General features: G+C 42.6%; 1 protein-coding gene across 3 annotated transcripts in view; it reads left to right on the top strand.

The window, feature by feature from the left end:
* The first annotated feature begins 375 nt into the window (after positions 1–375).
* PRKAG3 (protein kinase AMP-activated non-catalytic subunit gamma 3) overlaps positions 376–24167 on the top strand; it is a 56155-nt gene continuing 32363 nt past the window's right edge. For 2 of the 3 annotated variants that reach the window (XR_004539603.1, XM_033946243.1), the window contains exons 1-7: positions 376–549; positions 9869–9908; positions 10888–10994; positions 15196–15277; positions 15361–15419; positions 20320–20365; positions 20903–20957. Coding sequence is in view for 2 of the 3 variants with exons in the window: in XM_033946243.1 (XP_033802134.1) it covers positions 520–549; positions 9869–9908; positions 10888–10994; positions 15196–15277; positions 15361–15419; positions 20320–20365; positions 20903–20957 (419 nt within the window). In the remaining variant the exon portion in view is untranslated. The remainder of the gene's footprint in view (positions 550–9868; positions 9909–10887; positions 10995–15195; positions 15278–15360; positions 15420–20319; positions 20366–20902; positions 20958–24167) is intronic. The other variant, XM_033946244.1, reaches the window with a different exon arrangement.

The following is a 24167-nucleotide window of genomic DNA, read 5'->3' as shown; positions in this document are numbered from 1 at the left end:
ACAGCATGATGGCTGAAATGTCGATTTTACCTATCCAGACATGGCGAGACCTGGAAAGCTGTGACAGGCAAAATACAGGAGGCTGTATCTTTCTTAAACATCTGAAAGATTCAATTGCAGTCGTTTCCCCCCCCCAACTCAAATAACATAAGCATTGTAACAGAAAAAGTGAATGTAGTGAAATGCACCCTTGCTTTCTCTCTGTACGAGTGCACTGAGACTGTTTTCTCTTTTTTGGACACCATGTGTAGATGAGACTTTTAAAACAATGCTCAGGCCTTAAAAAAAATGTCATTTAGGGACTTCTGCTGTTTATTTAATCAGGTAAATGCTTCAAAACAAAGAAAACTAGTCCATCCAGTCTAGCAGTGGGTCATTGAGTCTGACTTCTGGGTCCTTGTGCCAAGCCAGGCAGAAACGTGCTTGGAATGTGCTGACAGAAATCCAGGCATTTGCATTCTATCCACCGAGCCTGGAGAAGCAAGCTGACATGAGCCAGAGGGAGTGAGGGCAGCCAGCATGGATCCAACAGCAGAGCCTTCCCAGCAGGTAAGAGGGACAATTAGAGATCCCAGTGAGTCTTCCCTTTGTGTCTCCTTCCTACCCCCAGACAGCTGCCTCCTCTGTGCTGTCTATTTCTGGCTCTCGCTGTCACCCTCACTCAGACACACCAGCTCATGCTATCTGCTTCCAGTGACTGCAAAGCTCCCCAGCACTGGAGAATCCATGCCTCACGATTCCTTCGCTTCGAACAAATTCCCAGTTATTCCTCAAGCACCAGCTATGCCCGAAGGGAATACTTTCCAGGCACTATCTAGAAAGGGCTGGAGGAGTCCACAGAAAAGGGAACCAGCACATTTTCCTATAAGTTGCCAGTCTGCACTTTCTACCCCACATCTTAATTACTGAGAATATACTGTTGCACCAGTACACTATACATTAGAAACTGCACAATATACTATGCCACACACCCTAAGTGTTTGAGTGAACGCAGTCTGCTCTGCTCAGCACTGGCAGCAGCTCTTTTCCTTCATATACCTCTCGTTACCACATGAGCATGCCTGGCACAGGGAGCTGGTCCCATTTTGTGCAGCACAAACACATCCTCCTACCAATTATCATTTCTGTCACGCTGAAAGGCATACATAGTGTACATTTCACATGTAAAAGACAATCCCTGCTCAGAAGAGCTTACAATGCGGCATAATGGGAAAAGATTGAAAATATTTCAAAATACAGCAGCCAGACTAAGTTTCCAAATAGGCCAGTTCGAGAGGGTTAGTCCACTGCTGAAGGAATTAAATCACCTATATGTTTCATAAAATTACATGGAGAGTATTCAAATGGACTAGTCTCTTGTGGCACTGTTACAAATTCCTTCCACAGTTTTAAGCTGATCTTCCCCTTCACCGGAAAAAGTTGTATGGATCTACAGACCCCGAAGTTTGGAATAGTCTACCACAGTATGTATTTATTAATTCAATTTTCTCCCAGGGGAGCTCAGAACGGTTTACATTAATTTATTCAGGTACTTAAGCATTTTTCCCTGTCCTGGCGGGCTCACAATCACATAATGTACCTGGGGCAATGGGGGCATTAAGTGACTTGCCCAGGGTCACAAAGAGTAGCACGGGGTTTGAACCTACAACCTCAGGGTATTGAGGCTGTAGCTTTAACCACTGTCCCACACTCTCCCCACTGTTGTTAATTGTTATGTGTCTTCTTTGCTGTTATGTAACTCGTTCTGGGCTGCTTGGGGAGGATGGAATATAAATCAAATTAAATAAATAGTGGTTGGGGAGTTTCTGGGAGAGAGAATGATAGGATGGACATAGGTCATTTTACGATGAGTGTAAGTTAGGGGTTAAAACTGCCTCGAAAAAGTGGGCTTCTAGCTTGGATTTTAATAGAAGTAGAGATGGAGCCTGACGTAATGGCTCAGTCAGTCTGTTCCATGCATATGGCACAGCAAGATAGAAGGGACGGAGTCTGTAGTTGGCAGTGGAGGAGAAGGGTATGGCCAGGGGGGATTTAATTTCATTTATTCACTTACTATACCACTACAGAACTGACATGGAGAACTATTGGAAAGGAACTCCATTTTGCAGATAGAAAAGAGGGAAGGCCAAGTTTCAATAGGCCCTTGAATTTTTTGATTGATCCCTCCACATGTAGACCTAAGAATTTGAGCAGGAGAATAAGGTATAGTGAGCAATGACACGTAATCCAGAGAATCCTGTCTGAAAGCTTTGAGTGCTTAATAGTAAATTTGATAGGTTACTGTTTGAATAGAGGTGTGTCATGAGCATTTGAACGTGAGATGAAGAGTTGTCTATTGAGGGGCTGCAGAGTGGGTCAGTAAGAGGAGTTCGACTTGCCTTTGGAAATGGATGGAGTAATGTGAGCCGTGGAGAGAGACCTGAGGGAAGCAAGTTGCAGTAATTTGAGTCAAGCCAGTCTCTGACTCAAACTGAGAGTGTGCCCTGAAAAAGTGGAGAAATGTGTTGTGCTTGCCTTGTCCTATGGGACACCCTGCGTACGCAGTGCCATTTCCCAGTGGTTCCCAAAAGTGTTCTGTGGCACACCAGCCCTCACAGGACATAATAGGTCTGAGAAGTCTTGATCCACAACATGCTAGTTATGAAAAAGCAGACTATTGTGTCCTCCTCCGGGTCAAAGCCTTTGCTTCTGAGCTTACTTTTATGGATCAATTTTTAAACACCACAGCAAGTGTTTAAAATAGCGGGCGTGGGGTTTAAAAAATACACACATATTCCGCATCATTAGACAGGCAGCAGTGCTGAATACAAATGCTATCATCTAGTCAGTAGCGTGCGGTGAGGGCTTAGCTCTACAGCCCTGTTATATTATTATTTTGCTTGATTAGGCAGCCTGCTTCAACCAGTCAAACTGCATCAAACAAAAAATAAACATAAAAAAGCAGGATTCTTGTGCTAGGGATTCTCTAAATCCCGCTGAAGGCACAGACAGTACTGATCTGAATTTGATTGGCTGAGTAGCATCTGCCTGTTGCCTGCTTAACCAGTCAAATTCAGAGCAGTGCCCTCAGGGTCTTTGGGGGGTAGGGTGAATCCCCTGACTGCACACCACTGCCTCTAGTGGTGATGGTTTGCTACTGTATGCATAGTAAGCAGTTTATCAGTTTTAACTTAAACTGCTTAGCTAAGCATTACTCACTGTCTATAATGCCCTTGTTCTACCCCAGCATTGGACCATTTAGGGAAAGGGAATGAGACCTGGTATGCTGTTTTTTGTAGCTTTGGCATTTTAAAGCACTGGAGGATTAAGTGGCTTGGAGCAGCACTGGGGTTTGATCTCACAACCTCTGGGTGCAGAGGCAGCAGCTTAGCCAGTGAGCCACAGCCCTTTCTCTGCTGCTAAAAATGTATGGATAGAGAGAGGATGGATACGTGACTGATGTTTGGATAAGTCCTTTCTGAATAAAGGATAATTTTCTAAAGGTTGTGTACATGAGGAAATGGACATGTATGAAAATATTTCACTCCTGAGCATGGCTGAAGATAAAATTACTTGGTACTACATGTAATGAAATGTGGTGTCACAGTGGAACCTGTGTGCCTGTATTTTGGAAACTTGTTCAACATACCCAACTTAGTCCGAAAATCTTTTCTTATACTACAAAAACTAAGATGGGTAAGACCCTATGTCTTCCAACATCACTACAGTCAACGATATTCTCACTACTAGACTACTGCGATGCTCTACACTCAGGTATCTCTGTGAAACTCCAACTGATACAAAATACTGCAGCAAAACTGATATTCAACAAAACAAGATTTGACCATGTCACACCACTGCTTATAGAACTACACTGGTTACCGACAAAAAACTGAATAGAATTCAAACTATGCTACGTAGCATTTATGTTTAAATCTTTTTTTATTAACAAGAAAGAACCACAAAACAAAGGCGATAATACAAGCAAGTAATTTACAATCAGAGCTATCTACCATAGAGGACTGTATTCTGATATCCTCTATGGCCCCAACAGAATTCCCCATTCCCCCCACCAGAAAGCCCTACCCCCCATCCCTTTCCTCCCATCCCCCCACCCCAAAATAGCCAACAAAAGAAGAATGAACCAAGGTTAGACCGGTGGGTTGGTAAACAGTTGAAGTCTATTTACAATGCAACTACGACTCCTTGGAGGCAAACGGTTCAAATAAGGAGTCCAAATGGTGACAAAGTCTCTATTTCTGCAAGAAGAGTTTGCCATCTTGGCCTCCCTTCCCATCAGCTCTTGCAACCTGTTCCTCCAGTACCAAAAGGAGGGAGGTTCTTCAGTCAGCTAATAATTCAAAATACATTTTTCCCAAAAATATAACATTTACTCAAAAACAGTTTTTCAACCGAAGTATACATAGAACGCAAAGAAAACTGAACCAACAGCATGTGAAGCGCAGAGATAGGAACAGGGATATGTAACAGCTGCTGCTGGAAAGAAGCCAAGCCCCCCTCCCCAAAAAAAAAAAACCCTTGAATGCCCTCACAAAGCCAGAGGCCATGAAAATAAGAGTTCATTTCAAAAGGGATCTATAATGGCATTCCCTAAACTCATCACTATGGACAAGAACAGGAATTTGTTTGAGAGCTCGAAACAAGACGTCCCCTCTAAGCAAATCAAGCTGCCAGGCCCCTAATATAGAAGAGAAATCCTGGGAGGGACTGCGGTCACTAAGCTGCCCATGAAAATAGGAAACCAAGATTTTGGTCCCAGGATCCGCTTCCTAAAAAGCACAAAAACGTATCCCAAAATCCAAAGATAAAGAGCCCAAGGACAGGGACCCCACATAATGCATCAATCGAGAATGGGCATAAAAAAGTCCAGAACGTGATATGCCCCTCTGCAACAGCTCATCACACGAAATAACGTTTTATGGTGATGTCCCTAATAGCTTCTCCAGATTAACTGAACTATTAGGTAGATCTGTGGACCCAAGTAACAACTTGACCTATCAGAAAGATAGAAAATATGAGAAAGCTCACATCGAATCATTCAGCAAAAGTGTGGAACGCACTTCCCATGGAAATTCACACAAGCACATTATACACACTGTTTTGCATCCTTACCAGGGGTCAAACTAATAATACGTCACCCAAAACAAAGACAACGTTGATGATTTGCTGCTATTTATGATGTCTATATAATTTGATAACTTTATGTAGCATGTGAAACTCTATACAAAGTGTAACCCACTTCAAACTCTAATTAATTTGGCAGGATATAAGATTGCACATAACACTGGCCAGGTAATGCAGATGTGATATTTGTACAACCCCAGACAAAAGTTATGCCTGACCTGGAGCAGGTGGAAATGCCGATGGGGAAACTTGGGCGGTATAAGAAGTGTACACTGCCGTTCTGAGATATGACAAAAAATGGACAAGATTGGCTAGCACTCTTAGTCCCTTGGGGAGAATGTTTGGACTGAGAAAAGCTACAAAATAATTACAAAAGTTCTTTTAATAAATGGACATCAGTATGAGCTCTTGGCGTACAAACGAGGGATTGTGGGCTCGGGTAGTAACTTATAGATGAGAGCTACCCCATATATCATTTAGACCAGGGGTCTCACAGTCCCTCCTCGAGGGCCGCAATCCAGTCGGGTTTTCAGGATTTCATGAGATCTATGTGCATGCACTGCTTTCAATGCATATTCGTTGGGGAAATCCTGAAAACCCGACTGGATTGCGGCCCTCAAAGAGGGACTTTGAGATCCCTGATTTAGACCCTGCAGATATCCCTCTGTGTAGTACACCCCATATCACATAGGTTTTTGCCACTGTGAAGTCAGGAGACCATTGGGCTCACCCACTATGGCTATTCTTATGTTTTTACTTATAACATGGTCAAATATTTTGGACTCCAGCATCTGTGTTATATGGTTTGTGCAGCCAGCACTTAATGCTTCTAAAAGTATTCCCCTTAACATTCATTTTACCTCACTATTGAATATGTTTGAATGAGTTATAGGACATGAAAACATGGTTACCTGGTAGCTATAATTTCTTGAATGTCTGAGTGGAGGAGAGCAGCTCCTTGTGACCCTGAGCAAGTCACTTAACCTCCTTTACCACAGGTACAAAACTTTGGTTTTAGGCTGACGAGAGATATATAAAAATGTAAACTGCTTTGGTTGTAACACACAGAATTGCAGAATAGCAAATCTTACCACTTTTTCTATAGGGCTGTTAGACACATGAAGCATTGTACACAAACAGGACAAATAAGGAATTATGGAAATGAAAGACTAAAGAGGTTAGGGCTCTTCAGCTTGGAAAAGAGATGGATGAGGGGAGATAGGATTGAAGTCGACAAAATCCTGAGTGGAGTAGAATGGGTACAAGTGGATCGATTTTTCACTCTATCAAAAATTACAAAGACTAGAGGACACTCGAAGAAGTTACAGGGAAATAGTTTTAAAACCAATAGGAGAATTTTTTTTTTCACTTAGAGAATAGTTAAGCTCTGGAATGCGTTTTTCCAGAGGTTGTGGTAAGAGCGGTTAGCGTAGCTGGTTTTAAGAAAGGTTTGGACAAGTTCCTGGAGGAAAAGTCCATAGTATGTTATTGAGAAAGACATGGGGGAAGCCACTGGATGCCCTGGATTGGTAGCATGGAATGTTGCTACTCTTTGGGATTCTAGAATCTTGTTACTCTTTGGGATTCTGTATGGAATGTTGCTATTCTTTGGGATTCTAGAATCTTGTTACTCTCTGGGATTCTGTATGGAATGTTGCTATTCTTTGGGATTCTAGAATCTTGTTACTCTTTGGGATTCTGTATGGAATGTTGCTATTCTTTGGGATTCTAGAATCTTGTTACCCTTTGGAATTCTGTATGGAATGTTGCTATTCTTTGGGATTCTAGAATCTTGTTACTCTTTGGGATTCTGTATGGAATGTTGCTATTCTTTGGGATTCTAGAATCTTGTTACTCTCTGGGATTCTGTATAGAATGTTGCTATTCTTTGGGATTCTAGAATCTTGTTACTCTTTGGGATTCTGTATGGAATGTTGCTATTCTTTGGGATTCTAGAATCTTGTTACTCTTTGGGATTCTGTATGGAATGTTGCTATTCTTTGGGATTCTAGAATCTTGTTACTCTCTGGGATTCTGTATGGAATGTTGCTATTCTTTGGGATTCTAGAATCTTCTTACTCTTTGGGATTCTGTATGGAATGTTGCTATTCTTTGGGATTTTAGAATCTTGTTACTCTTTGGGATTCTGTATGGAATGTTGCTATTCTTTGGGATTCTAGAATCTTGTTACTCTTTGGGATTCTGTATGGAATGTTGCTATTCTTTGGGATTCTAGAATCTTGTTACTCTTTGGGATTCTGTATGGAATGTTGCTATTCTTTGGGATTCTAGAATCTTGTTACTCTCTGGGATTCTGTATAGAATGTTGCTATTCTTTGGGATTCTAGAATCTTGTTACTCTTTGGGATTCTGTATGGAATGTTGCTATTCTTTGGGATTCTAGAATCTTGTTACTCTTTGGGATTCTGTATGGAATGTTGCTATTCTTTGGGATTCTAGAATCTTCTTACTCTTTGGGATTCTGTATGGAATGTTGCTATTCTTTGGGATTTTAGAATCTTGTTACTCTTTGGGATTCTGTATGGAATGTTGCTATTCTTTGGGATTCTAGAATCTTGTTACTCTTTGGGATTCTGTATGGAATGTTGCTATTCTTTGGGATTCTAGAATCTTGTTACTCTTTGGGATTCTGTATGGAATGTTGCTATTCTTTGGGATTCTAGAATCTTGTTACTCTCTGGGATTCTGTATAGAATGTTGCTATTCTTTGGGATTCTAGAATCTTGTTACTCTTTGGGATTCTGTATGGAATGTTGCTATTCTTTGGGATTCTAGAATCTTGTTACTCTTTGGGATTCTGTATGGAATGTTGCTATTCTTTGGGATTCTAGAATCTTGTTACTCTTTGGGATTCTGTATGGAATGTTGCTACTGTTTGGGGTTTTACCAGGTACTGTAATGACCTGGATTGGCCACTAAGAATGCGCTACTGGGTTTGACCCAGTAAAGCTATTCTTACGTTCTTATGTTATTAATAACTCAATCTTTTATTCACCTGTTCAATATCCATGTTGTTTTAAAGATAGACTCAATATGTTGGGCCTTGGTGGCAAGATGGCAGTTGCTGAGGAGACTCTGTTACTTTTTTTTTTTGGGGGGGGGAGGGGTTCCAGCACCGTACATGAAGAAGGACATGGTACTACTCGAAAGGGTCCAGAGAAGGGCGACTAAAATGGTTAAGAGGCTGGAGGAGTTGCCGTACAGTGAGAGATTAGAGAATCTCGGCCTCTTCTCCCTCAAACAGAGGAGACTGAGAGGGGACATGATCGAAACATTCAAGGTACTGAAGGGAATAGACTTAGCAGATAAGGACAGGTTGTTCACCCTCTCCAAGGTAGGGAAAGCTGGAACGCTTTTCCAGAGGCTGTCATAGGAGAAAATACCCTCCAGGGATTCATGACAAATTTGGACAAGTTCCTTCTAAACTGGGTCCCAATAGATAAATTTGTGTCCTCAGCCCTGAGTATGGAAAGATCTGTAACCCCACTGGAGCAGGAAAGAGAGATGGGGAGCCTCAAGATTCTCCTTGGAATGGATGTCAGCTTAAGCCTGGAAGCAAGAGAGCTACAGGCCGCTAAGTCTGACTTCTGTGCTAAGTAAATGACTGAAAACGCATTTCAAACAGAGGGGATATGATAGAGACTTACAAGATCATGAAGGGCATAGAGAGAGTAGAGAGGGACAGATTCTTCAAACTTTTGAAAAATAAGAGAACAAGAGGCCATTCGGAAAAGTTGAAATGGGATAGGTTCAAAACAAATGCTAGGAAGTTCTTCTTTACCCAACGTGTGGTGGACACCTGGAATGCGCTTCCAGAGGATGTTATAAGGCAGCGAACGGTACTGGGGTTTAAGAAAGGATTGGACAATTTCCTGCTGGAAAAGGGGATAGAGGGGTATAGATAAAAGATTACTGCACAGGTCCTGGACCTGATGGGCACGATGGACCTCAGGTCTGACCCAGCGGAGGCATTTCTTATGTTCTTAATAGCAACCTTTCTGGAATTCAATGCATTACAGGACCTGGGGCGATACAAATTCACTAGAGGCAGGTCTTGTCAGATAAATCTGATCAATTTCTTTGACTAGTTGACCAGAGGGAGAGCATGATTTGGCTAATGAGCCAATTAATGACAGTAATTAGCACCCATTAAAATCTGTGCGCACATCTGGCTGTGCACTATTCTATAAGACCTGATCCCATCTCTAATAGTGTGTAACTCAAAAGGGGGTTTGGCCATGGGAAGAGCACAGGCAGGTCAGGGGCATTCCAAAACGTTATAAGCGGGCTTACAGAATATGGCCTCTGTGCATCTAACTTGGAGGCCAACATTTACACCAGGTTTCATCAGACACAAGTCTTGACGCTACTTGTGATTCTGTAAAGCAGGGGTGTCAAATGTCGGTCTGCAAGGGCTGCAATCCAGTCGGGTTTTCAGGATTTCCCCAATGAACATGCATTGTATGCTAATAGATCTAATGCTTCTTCTGAAAACCCGACTGGATTGCAGCCCTCAAGGACCGACATTTGACACCCCTGCTGTAAAGGTGTGTCTCCTTTGTAGAACCATGCATAGTACCAATTTTTTCTGTCACCGATCTTTGAATGCCACTTATAGAATTCCTCGCACAGTGTTCCAGGGGACACTGGACTCAGAGGACAAGGAAGTGCTATTTCTTCTACCTACTATACAAACTTTAAGAATTTTGTGTCTTCTCTTTAGGATTCTCCTCCCAGTGGTCTTCCCCTGATAGAGAGAACAGGTGGGTAGAATTCCTGGTATCCATGCCTTGTCGTTCTCAGTGCAGGACCCACAAATTTCTGCAACTTGGTAAGATTTACCAAAACAGCTGACACTGCGCCTGATTTCCTAAACTTTCTCTCATAGATACCGGTTGGAAGAAAAGTCTCAGTTCAGCGACTCAAACTGGAGAACCCCCAGTCAATTAGATTTTCAGGATCTCCTCAATGAATATGCATGAGAGACATTTGCATGCAGCACTGCGTGCAGATCTGTCTCATGCATATTCATTCCAGTCGTCCTGAAAATCTGACTGGCCTCTAGCTTACTAAATCCAGCTTCGTTGCTTCTGGGAATTCCCAGCACATCATTATGTTTAAATATTTTGACTACTTGAATAATAAATGAACAATAGGGCCTCAACTAGCCGGGAGATCCATTTGGCAGATTGCCCAATGACTGGCTTTGTTGTGTGACAGAGCCGATCACTGCCAATATTCATTGACTTGCCATACAGCCAGAGCAATCTTTGGCCACTAGGATTTAGCCAGCCAACCGATGAATATGGGCTTAGCTAGCTGTGTCAACCAGTCAAAAAAAAAGGCAAGAAAATTCAATGCTGATGGCTGGATATGGCGCTGGCATTGAATTTCCGGTGTTGACACTGACCTGGGGCAGACACCATCTTGCCCGCTTTCAAATGGTTTTGTGTGCTAGCCTGGAAAATAGTACACACTACAATGATGTGAAAAAGTCCCCCCCGCCTGCCTCCCATTTCCCTATTTTCGCATATATTTCACACTCTTTAAACAAAACGAAATAAAGAGCAGGAACCTAAATCTTTATTAAAAATTTGATGGATCACTGAACTACAATGTACAAACAAATGCATCAACTGAACTTAACACGCTTTTTAAATGATGACATTATTTATGGAAACAGTAGGGGCTGGGCAGGAGATTCACATCTGAAAAGGTTCCATGTTTCTTGCTTTTCTTCAGATCTCCTCCTGGATGCCAAGGTTTACATGGATTTCATGATGAAACACTGCTGCTATGATGCTGTCCCCACCAGTTCCAAACTGGTCATCTTCGACACCACTTTAGAGGTAAGTTGGAGGGAGGCCAGCTGAGCCCTGCGTTTATGTCCTGTCCCTTCCTTCATGTGTAAAACGAAAAAGTTTGGAGTAGGGTTTGGGGTTCCTTTTCTTCCTTTAACAAGCTCACAAAGAGTGACCTTAAAGAGAATTTTAGGAATGCATGAAAACAAAGAACATAAGGTGAGACGTTCTCTTAGGCTTCCATGGCTGGCATCATGATTGTTGCAGTTGTTTGGGTCTTGCTGCATCTGGGTAGGTAGAACCGACCAGTGGCGTAGCTACAGGTGGGCCTGGGTGGGCACAGGCCTCAGACCTGTCCAGTCTAATGGCCCTTGAGACCCCCCAAATACAACCGCACTCCTCTCTCCTCTTCCCCAAACTTGCATTTGCCACTCTGAGGACTGCCGGGGGTGTGGGGGTGTCATTGGCCCTTTCATGCGTCTCATCAGTTTGTCAGCCCCCGCTGCCCATCTTAGATTAAGCTGTGGTGGCATCTGCAGGCATCCCCAGACCCGGGTAACCATCACTGCATGTCTCACTGGACTCGTGAAGGTGACGATAACTCTCAAAAGCTTGGAGGAAGGAGATGAGATCTGTTTCACAAAAATAGATATTTTCAGGCTAAATCCACTTTCCTCAAGTCAGCACAGGATGTTAGTCCAATAAAAAGGTATTACCTTGTTCTCCATTTCTTTGTTTTTATTTATTAAACTTTAAGCTCGTGACGAATCTATTGAGTGAGTTAAATAAAATGTCAACCCTATATATTGTTTCTTGATCCTTATTCCTACATGTCACAGGGATTAACATGACAACTACAATTTTATTGTTCAAGGAGAACAGGAGAAAGCTAGTTCGGTAAATTAATCCTGATTTTGTATTTCTTTAAATTTAGCTCAACCTTCTTGGGCCTAATTCCGTGTGAGTTATGTGGGGTGGCAGGATTCAGGAAGAATGTCAAGCAATACCTTTTTCCTAGAGAGGGTAGTTCAGACGTGCTTGGGATAGACTCAAAGGACCCCTGAATGGACACAGAATTGTACAGATCACTTCTCCTACGGTCCAGATGACTTGGGATAGACTGGAGTTAGCTTGGACGCCAACTCCCGGCGGTGGGGCAGTGGGGCCGATGCCGGGAGGACTTCTGTGTCCCCTGGGTGGCAATATGGATCAGCAGCAAGAAGGCACATTTTTACCACAGGCCTTGCCTATGTCAGGGGAGATGGGAGAAACATCTTAAGTGGAACTTAGCAAGTAAAAATAATAATTACTGGATTGCCTCAGAAATGAATGTGACTGTTGGGCAGACTGGATGGACCACACAGGTCTTTTATCTGTCGTCATCTACTATGGCATTATGTTGCTGCTGCTGAAAATTACTAGTTGGTGTGTAAGGAAGGAGTGGCACAGCGGATAGAGCTAAAGCCTCAGCACCTTGAGGTTGTTGGTTCAAATCCCGCACTGCTCCTTGTGACTCTGGGCAAGTCACTTAATCCCAGGTATATTAGATAGATTGTGAGCCCACCGGGACAGACAGGAAAATGATTGGAGACTGCCTAGTTAGTCTTGATAGGTGATATATAAATGCCTAAATAAGGGAAAGCTGGCCATTGTGGAGGCATTTTCAGGGTGGAGTTGGCACATGGCCAGTAAAATGCCAATATTCAGCATTTAAGCAGCCAGATGGGGCCTCCGAAAACACACAGTCCTATCATTATGCGGTTTGTTTAGTTCCGAAGTCCAGACATGGCCCAGCATTGAATATCCGCTCACCGCCACTATACGAAATCAGAATGTTTATGCGCGGATTGGCAGTTACATGCGCTATTCTGCTGTACAACTATTTGGGTGGGGGGATTGATTACATGTGGACACGGCCTGGGCGTGTCACCAAATGACACACAAAGAAGAATTAGTTGGGTGCCTGCATTCACCCTGTCAAACGTGGGTGCACCGAAGTGGCTTTGAGCTCGCATTCTATGGGCGATTCGTGGACCTCTTTGTGGCATGTGATATTAGTTGCCCTTTGGTTAAAGCATAGCACAAGTTCTGTGCTGCATGTCCGCTTTTATATCTATGGGCCACATTAATATCCATTAGCACATGCTAAGCTCTAGCAAAAGGGCCACTACGTTTGAAATGGAGGGTTAAGTGTTAAGGAGCAGTATCGGGATTTGAACCCTCAGCTTCCCTTGCTCTAACCAAATGCTGCTCTATTTTCTAGCTAAATTTAGACATGTTGACTTTGTGAATGCATAAATTATAGTCTCACTCCTCTCACCCATTCCACTTCCTATATTTTTTAATATAGATTTTATAAGAGGCCGCTGTCTCTGTTCTCCAGATGGCTGGTGTTAGGGGTGGCAAACGAGGTACCTTATGCCACGAGGCCCAAGCTGAAGGAAGGGTAACCTGCAGGCAGGCTTTGAGGTCCCCTCCCCAGTTACTTCTCTGAGTCCTTGAATGTATTATAAAGAGAACACAGAAAAAGCAATTGGAAACCCTTCAATGTGTCCTTCCATCTACCTTCTATGCACTTCTTTCCATGCTAGCTCCCTGCATTGGCCCCTCTGTTAGCAGCCAACTGATTAACTGTTTCCCTTAACTATATCCATGACACCCTGTTTGTCTGTCTTGGCTGTTTAGATTGTAAGCTCTTTGGAGCAGGGACTGTCTTCTTTGTGACTCTGTACAGTGCTGCGTGTGTCTGGTAGCACTATACAAATAATTCATAGTAGTAGTAGTAGGGTGAAGAGCTGAGCTTGTGATGTCATAATGCCTCATTCCACCAATAAGAGCCAACCTCATCAGTGATGTCACAATGGCTTGATTGTCCTGTACTCCCCTCTGCCCTCCAACCCAGCCAGCTGATTAACCATTCCCCTTAACTGTATCCATGACACCCTGTTTGTCTGTCTTGGCTGTTTAGATTGTAAGCTCTTTGGAGCAGGGACTGTCTTTGTGACTCTACATCGCTGCGTGCATCTGGTAGCGCTATAGAAATAATTCATAGTTGTAGTAGTGGGGGAGGGATGCTCTGTATTGTCTTATCTGTGTCTAGCTCACTGGACTGAACAGGGACATTTCACAGCCAAATTCCACATTTAAAGATGTTTCCTGCATGTGCCTGATTAGCCCTGTTGTCTATAGAGAACACCTGTTACAGGTAAGCAGTTTTGTTATCTTGTATTAAAGGAGACTATCAGGGAGTGACAACTTTCATTGAACCTGACAATGAATCTGATGGAAATTGTTATGAGATTTACTTCATTGTGTATGTGAAGGAGAAGAGGTGTAGCCATAAACTGGAAATCTCTAAATCTATGCACTCATTTTAGAGAATGACACGGAGACAAATTAGTCCCTGTCCCTGCAGGAACTCAATTCCCCGTCCCCATGAGTTTTGTCACTGTCCTTGCCCTATTCCTGGAAGCTCTGCCTTAACCATACAAGCCTCGAACACTTAGGATTTTAAAGAGTTTGAGGCTTGTGCAGGTGAGGACGGAGCTTAGGTATTGGTGGAATGAGGCATTATGACATCACAATCTCAGCTCTAGAATGTTGCTACTTAGGATTCTAGAGTGTTTGAGGCTTGTGCAGATGAGGACGGAGCTTAGGCATTGGTGGAATGAGGCATTATGACATCACAATCTGAGCTCTAGAATGTTGCTACTTAGGATTTTAAAGAGTTTGAGGCTTGTGCAGGTGAGGACGGAGCTTAGGTATTGGTGGAATGAGGCATTATGACATCACAATAGGATTTTAAAGTGTTTGAGGCTTGTGCAGATGAGGACGGAGCTTAGGTATTGGTGGAATGAGGCATTATGACATCACAATAGGATTTTAAAGTGTTTGAGGCTTGTGCAGATGAGGACGGAGCTTAGGTATTGGTGGAATGAGGCATTATGACATCACAATAGGATTTTAAAGTGTTTGAGGCTTGTGCAGATGAGGACGGAGCTTAGGTATTGGTGGAATGAGGCATTATGACATCACAATAGGATTTTAAAGTGTTTGAGGCTTGTGCAGATGAGGACGGAGAATGCAGGATGGGGCAGGGACTGGAAAAGAACTCACCGGGATGGGGAAAATGAGTTCCTGTGGAGATGGGGGGAAAATATGTCCCTGTATCATTCTCTACCTCATTTCTCTCTCTCTCTATGTCTCTGCAGTCCCCTGCATTCACTTGTGCTGTCTGCCTTCTATACAGATCAAGAAGGCTTTCTTTGCACTGGTGGCCAATGGAGTGAGAGCTGCCCCTCTCTGGGACAGCAAGCAGCAGTGCTTCGTGGGTAAGTGTTTGTGGAGCACTACGATCAGGATCAGAGTGGATGCTTTCAGCTGAGTAAGACAGGGGTCTGCTCTCTTCCCGCAGGGATGCTGACCATCACAGACTTCATTAACATCCTGCATCGCTACTACAAATGCCCCCTGGTGAGGACTGCGGCTCTGCGTGACGTCCCGACGCTCTGTGCTGTCACATCTGTCTGTCCTGTGTTTGTGGGAGCCAGTGAGTAGGGTGCAGACCAGCTCCTCTTTTTTTTGCCTGCTGCCCCCGATCTTCCCTGTATCCATTGCTACCTATAATTATTTACCAAACAGGAAGCAAATTCTGTGTTAGGGAAAAGGGTCGCGTTGTACGTTTCATTCCTGGTTTAAAGGCTCCAACGGAAATGGAAGCCACACAACTCATTAACAATTTTTACTAACAATAGCAGAAGTGGTGATTTACTCACAATAACCCAGAAGAAAAAGGTGATAGAAAGTCTGGCTTTCCTGTGACATGATGACGCAAATGGTTGCTGCAGTCCTAGAATTTCCAGCTCCGACAGCCGACAGCAGAAAGATTCTCCTTCTTCACTGGCACCACCAGGCAACCTGGAGTCCCTAATTAAAGACAGATAATAACTTTAGACATTGCAGGGAGTAAAGGTGAGCAAGACAGACCAGCAGGAACAACTGGCTTCACGCACTGTTTCCAAATATATGATTCAGATTTATGCAGATGACCATTTATGCATATGTAATCCTGGTCCCTCCTCATGGCCAGTTCATGGCCTCTAGTCAGCTCTTCGGGATGGTAACCTGCAACCAGAATTTATCCGGAACAGTCGTAAAGTCTTTGAGCTGGGCGTAGGCCGGGGCTGAAGAATCACAATCCTGAGTGTCATCATACTCACTTAGGGCCAGATTCACTAACCTGCCCGATCCGGGCAGGTCGGATGAATTCAGCAAACTCCAATATGCAGATGGGGGTGATCGGAGGAATGCCCCCCCATCTGCCGGCATGGATTGCTTTATAGCGATCCCTGTGCATGCGCTGGACCTCCGGCCCGGCACTTTTTTTTTAACCTTTTTTACAGCCCGTGGTTTTAACCCACTTTAAAGCCTGCGGGTTCAAACCAAGGGCTTACACTGTGGGGAAGGGTGGGAGAGTCAGGGCAGGCAGGCAGATCAGGGCGGCAGAAGGCAGTCGGAAAGGGCTTCAAGGACTGGTCCTCAGCAGTCGCTTTTTGGGTTGATCGGCCAGCACAGTCAAATCGTCAAATGTGTTTAGTGACTCGCGTCCCTGCCTACTTTGCATGCAGTTCCCCTCATTTGCATGCGCGGATCGCAAAACAGGTTAGTGAATACTGCAGGAGGGAAATGGGGTCGCAAAGGGCTCGCAAACGATCGGTTTGCGTAGTGAATCTAGCCCTTCGTCTTTCACCAATTACTTGAATGCGATGGATAACTTGATTGATAGCTTCTTTGGATATCCAAATGTCGTCTGCTTCAAAATAGACGGATGATACAGTCCATTCATACTTTCACACTCTGACCTCTCCTGGTAATCACTTCCGAAAGCCAAAGTCTTTTTCTCCCATTTTCCTGAGAACCTCTTTCTCCTCTCTGGTCTCTGCTCTATTGCAAATGTATTTTTAGACTTTCACCCCCCCCCCCCCCATCAGTAATTAACACTTCAGGAGTCTCCCTCTGTACGGGAGAACAAGTTAAGCAAAAGCCTAGAATTCACCCCCTACCACACAGGCAAAGGGGCTCCAACACCACTCACTGCTGTTTACTATCCACAATCTCACACAACTCATCCCATATCCTCCGCTCTGTAGCAGAGGCTTTTTTTTTTTTTTGGGGGGGGGGGGGGTCACACATCTGATCTGCAACGTTACAAGTCCTAATGAGACCATATTCAGTGTTGGAACATAAAGTCAGTTGTCCAGAATCGAATCTAAAACTCAGGGTCTCTCCATCACTGAGGGAGACGTATCCTTGTGTAAATGGAGCGAGGAGGTAAGTGTTGCTGGGGTGTGTCCCTGTGCTATGTGTATAGTTTGTACTTCTGAATCTGTTCTTTTTGTGGTGATTGTGCATGAGCATTGTGTGCTGGGGGGGTGGATGTGCTTTTGGCGGGTGTGCATTGACTGGACATCACTCCTGCTCTCTACTACACATCAGAAAGATCTTTGGGGAAGGGTTGGGGCTGCCCTTTTTGGTGGGCTGGGGGGCATTTATTATTATTTATCAAACTTGCTATACCGCTTTTCCCACCAAAGGATCTAAGCAGGTTCCATTACTAAAATAATAAAAATGGAAAAGAAATGGAAGATCGTCAATAAACAGGAAAGTTTTGAAAACACAGTGTTGTGCTTATGGCTGATGTCAAAGGGAGTCCAAGGGGATGGTGAAGCGATTGTGGATGCTTTCAAGAAAATACTGCTACATATATAGAGATTTAGGGTAACCAGCATGCTCTCTTCCTCTCTATGCAGCTTTTTAAAACTGATGCACAGATGTTTTGGGATTTTCTTCCCAACGAGTTCTTTCTTTTTGTTTTAGAGGAGGGGAGCCATAGGCGATGGGGTTGGTTCAGCTCCTGCTCCCTCACATGGTGTCATGTGACTGCAGTCAGGACGTTAGAATGGGAGAGAGTTTTTCATACCTAAGAGAATTAATTGCTGATGTACCACACAGATCTTTCCCTTCACCAATTTTATTTATTTGGTTCCTTTATATCAGAAAATATTTGCGGGAGCTCCCCAAACCTCATGTCCTGCCCCCTGCTGCCTCCCGGACCCCTCCACAGCTTACCTTAAAGCCCTGGTGGTCTAGTGGAGAAATGGGGCAGGAGCAATCTTGCTACGCTCCTGCTCCATGAAAGCCCTAATCCAAAATGGCTGCCATAAAGCAGATAACAGCATGTATATAGTAAGATAGTAGATGACAGCAGATAAAGACCTGAATGCCCAACCCTACCCACTCTTTAAATTACTGACAATTTAAATTTTCCTTCTTCTTAGCTATTGCTGGGCCAGAACCTAAAGCTCTGCCCGGTACTATGCTTAGGTTCCATCTACTGAAGTCTCCATCAAAGCTCACTCCAGCCTATCTAAACCATCCCAGCCATCGAAGCCCTCCCCAGCCCATCCTCAGCCAAACGGCCATAAATGGACATCATCTGTGTTTATCCCACGCTTTTTTTTAACTCTGTCACCATTTTCCTCTCCACCACCTCCCTCGGGAGCGCATTCCAGGCAGCCACCATACATGGACAGATACTAAAGCCACCTCTATACACCACCATTTCAGCATAAAAATATACCAAACCACAATAAATAATTCCTTTTATTATCAGACTACTACGGACGGGTAACCCAATCATTCAAGTTTCCAAGTTTATTAAAATTTTCTATCTCGAGCCAAGGGTCATGGCTTTCTAGATGGCTTATAGTTTAAAAACTAGCTAGCTAATTTACATAATTTAAAAAAAATTTTTAAATACAATAATCAAAATAAAATTAACTACAAGTTTCAATCAAACAGTAACTCATCTGTGCCCCTGCTTCAAATGCCTGTGTACAATTGATGGTTTTTAAAGACTTTTAAAATTTAGGTGTATCCATTGTCCATGTTACTTGAAGGAGAAGTTGGCATTTGCGAGCTGTGTTGGAGGGATTCAGGCTTGCAGGACGACATGCGTTTGAATGTCTGTGTTGGAGGGATTCAGGTCTGTGGGATGATGTGCACTTGGTATAGATTTAGTCTGCCTCTAGGGAACGGTTCAGTGGTCTACAGGTTCTGGGTCTGATTTTCACTTACTCCAAGGAAGAGATTCCTGGAAAGGTTCATGTAGGAACCTCCCTAAGATATTGGACATGCATTGAGCCAGCAGGACTCAGCATTTGCATCTCTCTTCCATTCACACCTGATCTGAAATAACTAAGGCCCAGATTCACTAAAGTCTGGCTGAGAAACTGCATAAATGAACCCAAAGTGACCTACAACGCATTCCAAAAATCAATTAAAACCGCCCTATTTGACAAATTCATTGACTAAACAGACGACCCTCTCTCACTATGATATTCCCCGCTATAAACACTAATTTAATCTCTCAGGTAACTCCAATTTTCATGTATTCTTTACCCATGGAACTCCAATTAGTATGTAACTTTTCTATTTTATGCTTCCTGTTATTCGCTGACTGCTCAGCCTTCTTTCAATGTGAACCGCCTAGAAGTCGCTTGACTATGGTGGTACAGAAAAAATAAAGATGATTAATATTATTATTATTATTAAACTCACCCATCTGAATCATTGTTGGGCGATTCGTGGCCGAGTACTGCTGAGCGACCAATTCACTACAGATTCAGCATGCAAATGATCTGATTGGACGCATGCCCACAAGCGATCGAGACACATGCGCAGATTATCCTTGTGGGTTGTAAATGCCATTTGTGCTTGCGCCTGCTCTTTGCACAAGCGAGCTCAAAATGAAGGAGGAGGGGGCTACAGTTCACTTACCGGCCCTACGCTACCAAAGGCTACAGCACATACCTGATTGTTAATGGCTGCTGACACGGAAGCCAGAACACGTTTTTTATGCAGCCAGATTGTGGAACAGAACACGCTGTAAACCCGCGGGCTCGCACTGCACTTTTTGAAGAATATATGTAAAAAGGGAGTAATGTACAATTTTATTTTGATAGTTGTTTTGTAACCTCGATACTGGGATTTCAGGGCGGCAAGGACAGTAGCAACTGGTCCTCAGCAGTCGCTTCTTTTCGGATCGTCAAACCCAATCAGTGATTCTTCTTCTGCTTAGTGAATCGATGGCTTCCTACTTATGCATGTCATTTCTCCTCATTTGCATGGGCGGATTGGATTGGGTGGGAGATTGATCGGGCAGAAGGTCAGTGAATTGGGTCGGGGTTGGGGAACGAGTGAATCTGGCCTATAGTTCTCTCTATTCCATGCTTTCATTCCTTCTCCAGTTTCTGTGACATTTTGTATACAAAGATACGTTGTTTTGAATTTATTTTTTCTTTTATCTTGAAAGGTACAAATCTATGAAATTGAGGAACACAAAATTGAAACGTGGAGAGGTGAGAAATGATGTTTGGGAATGTGGGGTGTACATAGTGTTCCCTTCCTGCCAAATACCCCCAATAAACCGAGAGACACTCTCTCCTTCAGTAATGGAGCTGTAAGACTTTGTCTGGGCCCTCTCTCTTTGCTTATGAAGTTGCCCTGCTCTCATGATTAGGTTTCTTTGGACATTATGTCTAGCGCCATCTCTGGCTTTGCAGATCAAGGTTATAAACACCTGCAAAGTATCAAATATGGGAATAGACCTCCAGAAGCAGCTAGGAAAGAGAGCAACCATGCACACGACACAAAAGAATCCAAAAAGTTAAGAGGGAGGGGGGAGGTCTTGGTTGCTCTTCATAGATGTGTAGACGCCATCCAGTCCTAAGGTTTCCAGCGCCACTTTTCTGGCCTGATTCTTTAAGCACAAATAACTCTGCAAAAAAGCAGAAGTGGATGTCCCCCCCCCCCCCATCCCATCCCATCCCCCCCACCCCACCCCACCCCCTTTCTCTGTACTGACCAGCTCTGAACCGCTTTCCCTTCTCTTGCAGATATTTATTTGCAGGGATCCTTCAAGCCCTTAGTCTCTATCTCCCCCAATGCCAGGTAAGACCTTGCTTTCAAGAGTTCCTCTCTTGAACAAGAACAAATCATGATGTGCATATACATGAAGAGAGAGAGATCAGATGCTCATGGGTGACCTGTTTGTTTTTTGATTAGGATGATTTCTTGTCAAGTGTCTGTACAGCGGAGTGGAAAGGTATTCACGTACCCTGTAACAGCTTGTCTAAACATTGGTACAAAAATGTAATACCTAGTATCTGAAAAATATGGTATGTTGCCAGTGGCATACCTAGGGTATGTGGCACCCAGGGCCCATAATTTTTTGACACCCCCCCCCATGTAAAAAAAATTTTTTGTAATAACCATGAAACTGAATAAATGGTCATAATAGAAACAGGCAGTGAAAATTTTCTTTTATTGAACCTCATATATGTAACCATTATTCCAAACATACCATAACATAAATTATGTCTGAATTGTCAAGACATCAGAAGTACATATGGAGTAGTTGCAGGTGATGCTTGGGATAGTTCTGATTGTGTTAGTTTGGTTTTATGTGTTTTTTGAATAGAAGGGTTTTTATTTCTTTTTTGAAGGTTTTATAGTCTGTGGTCAAGGTCAATAGGTTGTAGAGTTGGGGGTCGAGTGTTGCAGCTTGAATGGCTAGGAGGTTGTCGAACAGTTTTTATCTTTTGACGTTTTTGGTTGGAGGGTGTGTGAATGGTGCACAAGTTCTCCTATGTCTGTTTGAGGTGGATTGAATTATTTAGCTGAAGAAATTAGTTACCCCCTCATCCCACACACATTAATTCTCTTCCATTTTTGTTCCCATTATAAAAAAACACTGATAAGTTCCCAGAAAAAAAATACATTAAAATAAGAAGTGAAAACAAAGGCCCCTACAGATGAGAACATAACATAAGAATAGCCTAACTGGGTCAGACCAATGGTCCATCATGCCCAGTAACCCATTGTACCTCTGGATTGGAAAAAGTCATACATCCGTCCCATTATTAAAGATAAAAATATCGGTCATGATGACCTATCCAATTATAGACCTATATCTAACATCCCCTTTTTAGCAAAATTAACAGAGAAAATTGTTTTCAACCAAATTTCAGAGTTTGTAGAAAAAACTAATGTGTTACATCCGAATCAAACTGGTTTTAGACAGCACCATAGCACAGAACACTCCCTGATTGGCATGACAACTTCCATTCAATATTTCTTAGATCATCATCAATCGGTGCTGTTAATTTCTATTGATCTTTCAGCAGCATTTGACACGATTGATCATCAACTTCTTCTCAATAGACTCCAATCTATTGGGGTTACAGATGAAGTTCTTGCGTGGTTTACATCCTATTTCAGTAATCGCACATCCACAGTTTTTTTCAATGAATCTTCCTCTAAACCATCACACATTGCACATGGGGTTCCCTAAGGATCTATTCTTTCTCCTTTACTTTTCAATATTTTTCTGGCACCTCTGTTGACATTATGCCAATCTGTAGGCTTTCATGTTTTTGCCTATGCTGATGACATTCAGCTACTGCATCCTCTAAATAACAATGATGTACTTGAAATTTCGGATATTAATAGGAAACTTGACCAAATTTATCATGGGCTGGATGAAAACAGATTGGCACTTAATATAAAAAAAAAACTAATATCATGCTTTTTCCATGGAAGGATAGTTTCCCTCTTGTTACTCCTGTCGCTATTCAAAACGTTCCGCTACAATTAGTCCAAAATATTAAAATTTTAGGGGTAATTTTCGATAATAAACTTACTTTTCACGACCATATTAGTAACATCATGAAAACTACCTTTTACAGATTACGTAAAATTCGCTCTATTTCAAAATTTCTATGTCCCAAATCACTCAACATTCTGATTCACTCTTTGGTGATGTCTAAAATAGACTATTGCAATTCTCTATTTAAAGGAATTGCTTTACATGAAATAAAACGTCTCCAAATCATACAAAATGCATCAATTAAATTAATAACCAAATCCAGAAAATTCGACCATGTAACACCACTTCTTAAAAATGCTCACTGGCTTCCAGTTATTCACAGAATAACTTTTAAACTTTGTATAATCATCTTCAAAACTCTATATAATATGACCCCCGCTTTTTTATTTAAATTATTAATTCCATATTCTGCAAGGAGAATTTTAAGATCCAACGAACAAAACTTATTGTCTATTCCTTCATTAAAAAGTATAAATACGAGAAGGCAATTTATTTTTTCATGTACTGCACCTCAGGCTTGGAATGCCCTCCCTATTTTTTTAAGGGAGGAGAAGGAATTCGGAAAATTTAAAAGTAACTTAAAAACTTTTCTTTTTAAAGATGCCTTTGCAAACTGATTTTATTATGTTACTACTCCATTGTACTTTATTATATTTTTTTAAACTATTACCCTTGTGTTTTTTCCCTGAATGTCTCTTCTTTACTTTGATGAATTGTATTTCATCCCTCCTTACCTAATGTCAAGAGTATGTTAAACAGTGTAATTTATTTTTTATTTTTTTATTTTTTTAAATATTCGTATGTATTGTACTGTTACCTAACAAATGTAAATTTTAATGTGTACATCGCTTTGAAGTTTGATTAAGCGATTCATCAAGATACCTAATAAACTTGAAACTTGAAGCCAATCCAGGTCACTAGTACTTGGTCAAAACCCAAAGAGTAGCAACATTCCATGCTACTGATCCAGGGCAAGCAGATGTTTCCCCTATGTCTTAATAACAGACTATGGACTTTTCCTCCAGGAATTTGTCCAAACCTTTCTTAAAACCAGCTACGCTATCTGCTTTTACCATAACTTCTGGCCACTTCATTTTTAAGCTGAGATCTTTCCTTCCAAACAGAGACTTTGCTAGATGTCAAATACAGCACAAGGTAACTTCACACGGACTTAGCTGTGCAGGAAATGTGAATCTCCTCATACACCCACCATATAGTGCAAAAATGTGTAAAGGTCTGTTTTTTTCTTTCGATCACTACATAGACTAATGCCACACAAGCAGCACTGTTACAAACATATTCTGTAGGTCAGTGCTAAGGTTAACAAAGTTTCCTTCCTAGGACCAGAAGGAGATACTGACAAACCACTGGAAGAGATCCCAAAACAATTACCCAGGAACAACACCCAAAGACCCACTCAGTGTGTGAACCAGTTGAGTGGAGTGGACTAACTGGGGGGTGGAAATGGGCCCGGAGTTTGCTCAGCAGAATTT

This window comes from Geotrypetes seraphini, chromosome 5 (genome assembly GCF_902459505.1).
Source record: "Geotrypetes seraphini chromosome 5, aGeoSer1.1, whole genome shotgun sequence".
NCBI lineage: Eukaryota > Metazoa > Chordata > Amphibia > Gymnophiona > Dermophiidae > Geotrypetes > Geotrypetes seraphini.
This window is presented reverse-complemented; position numbering and strand designations above follow the sequence as displayed.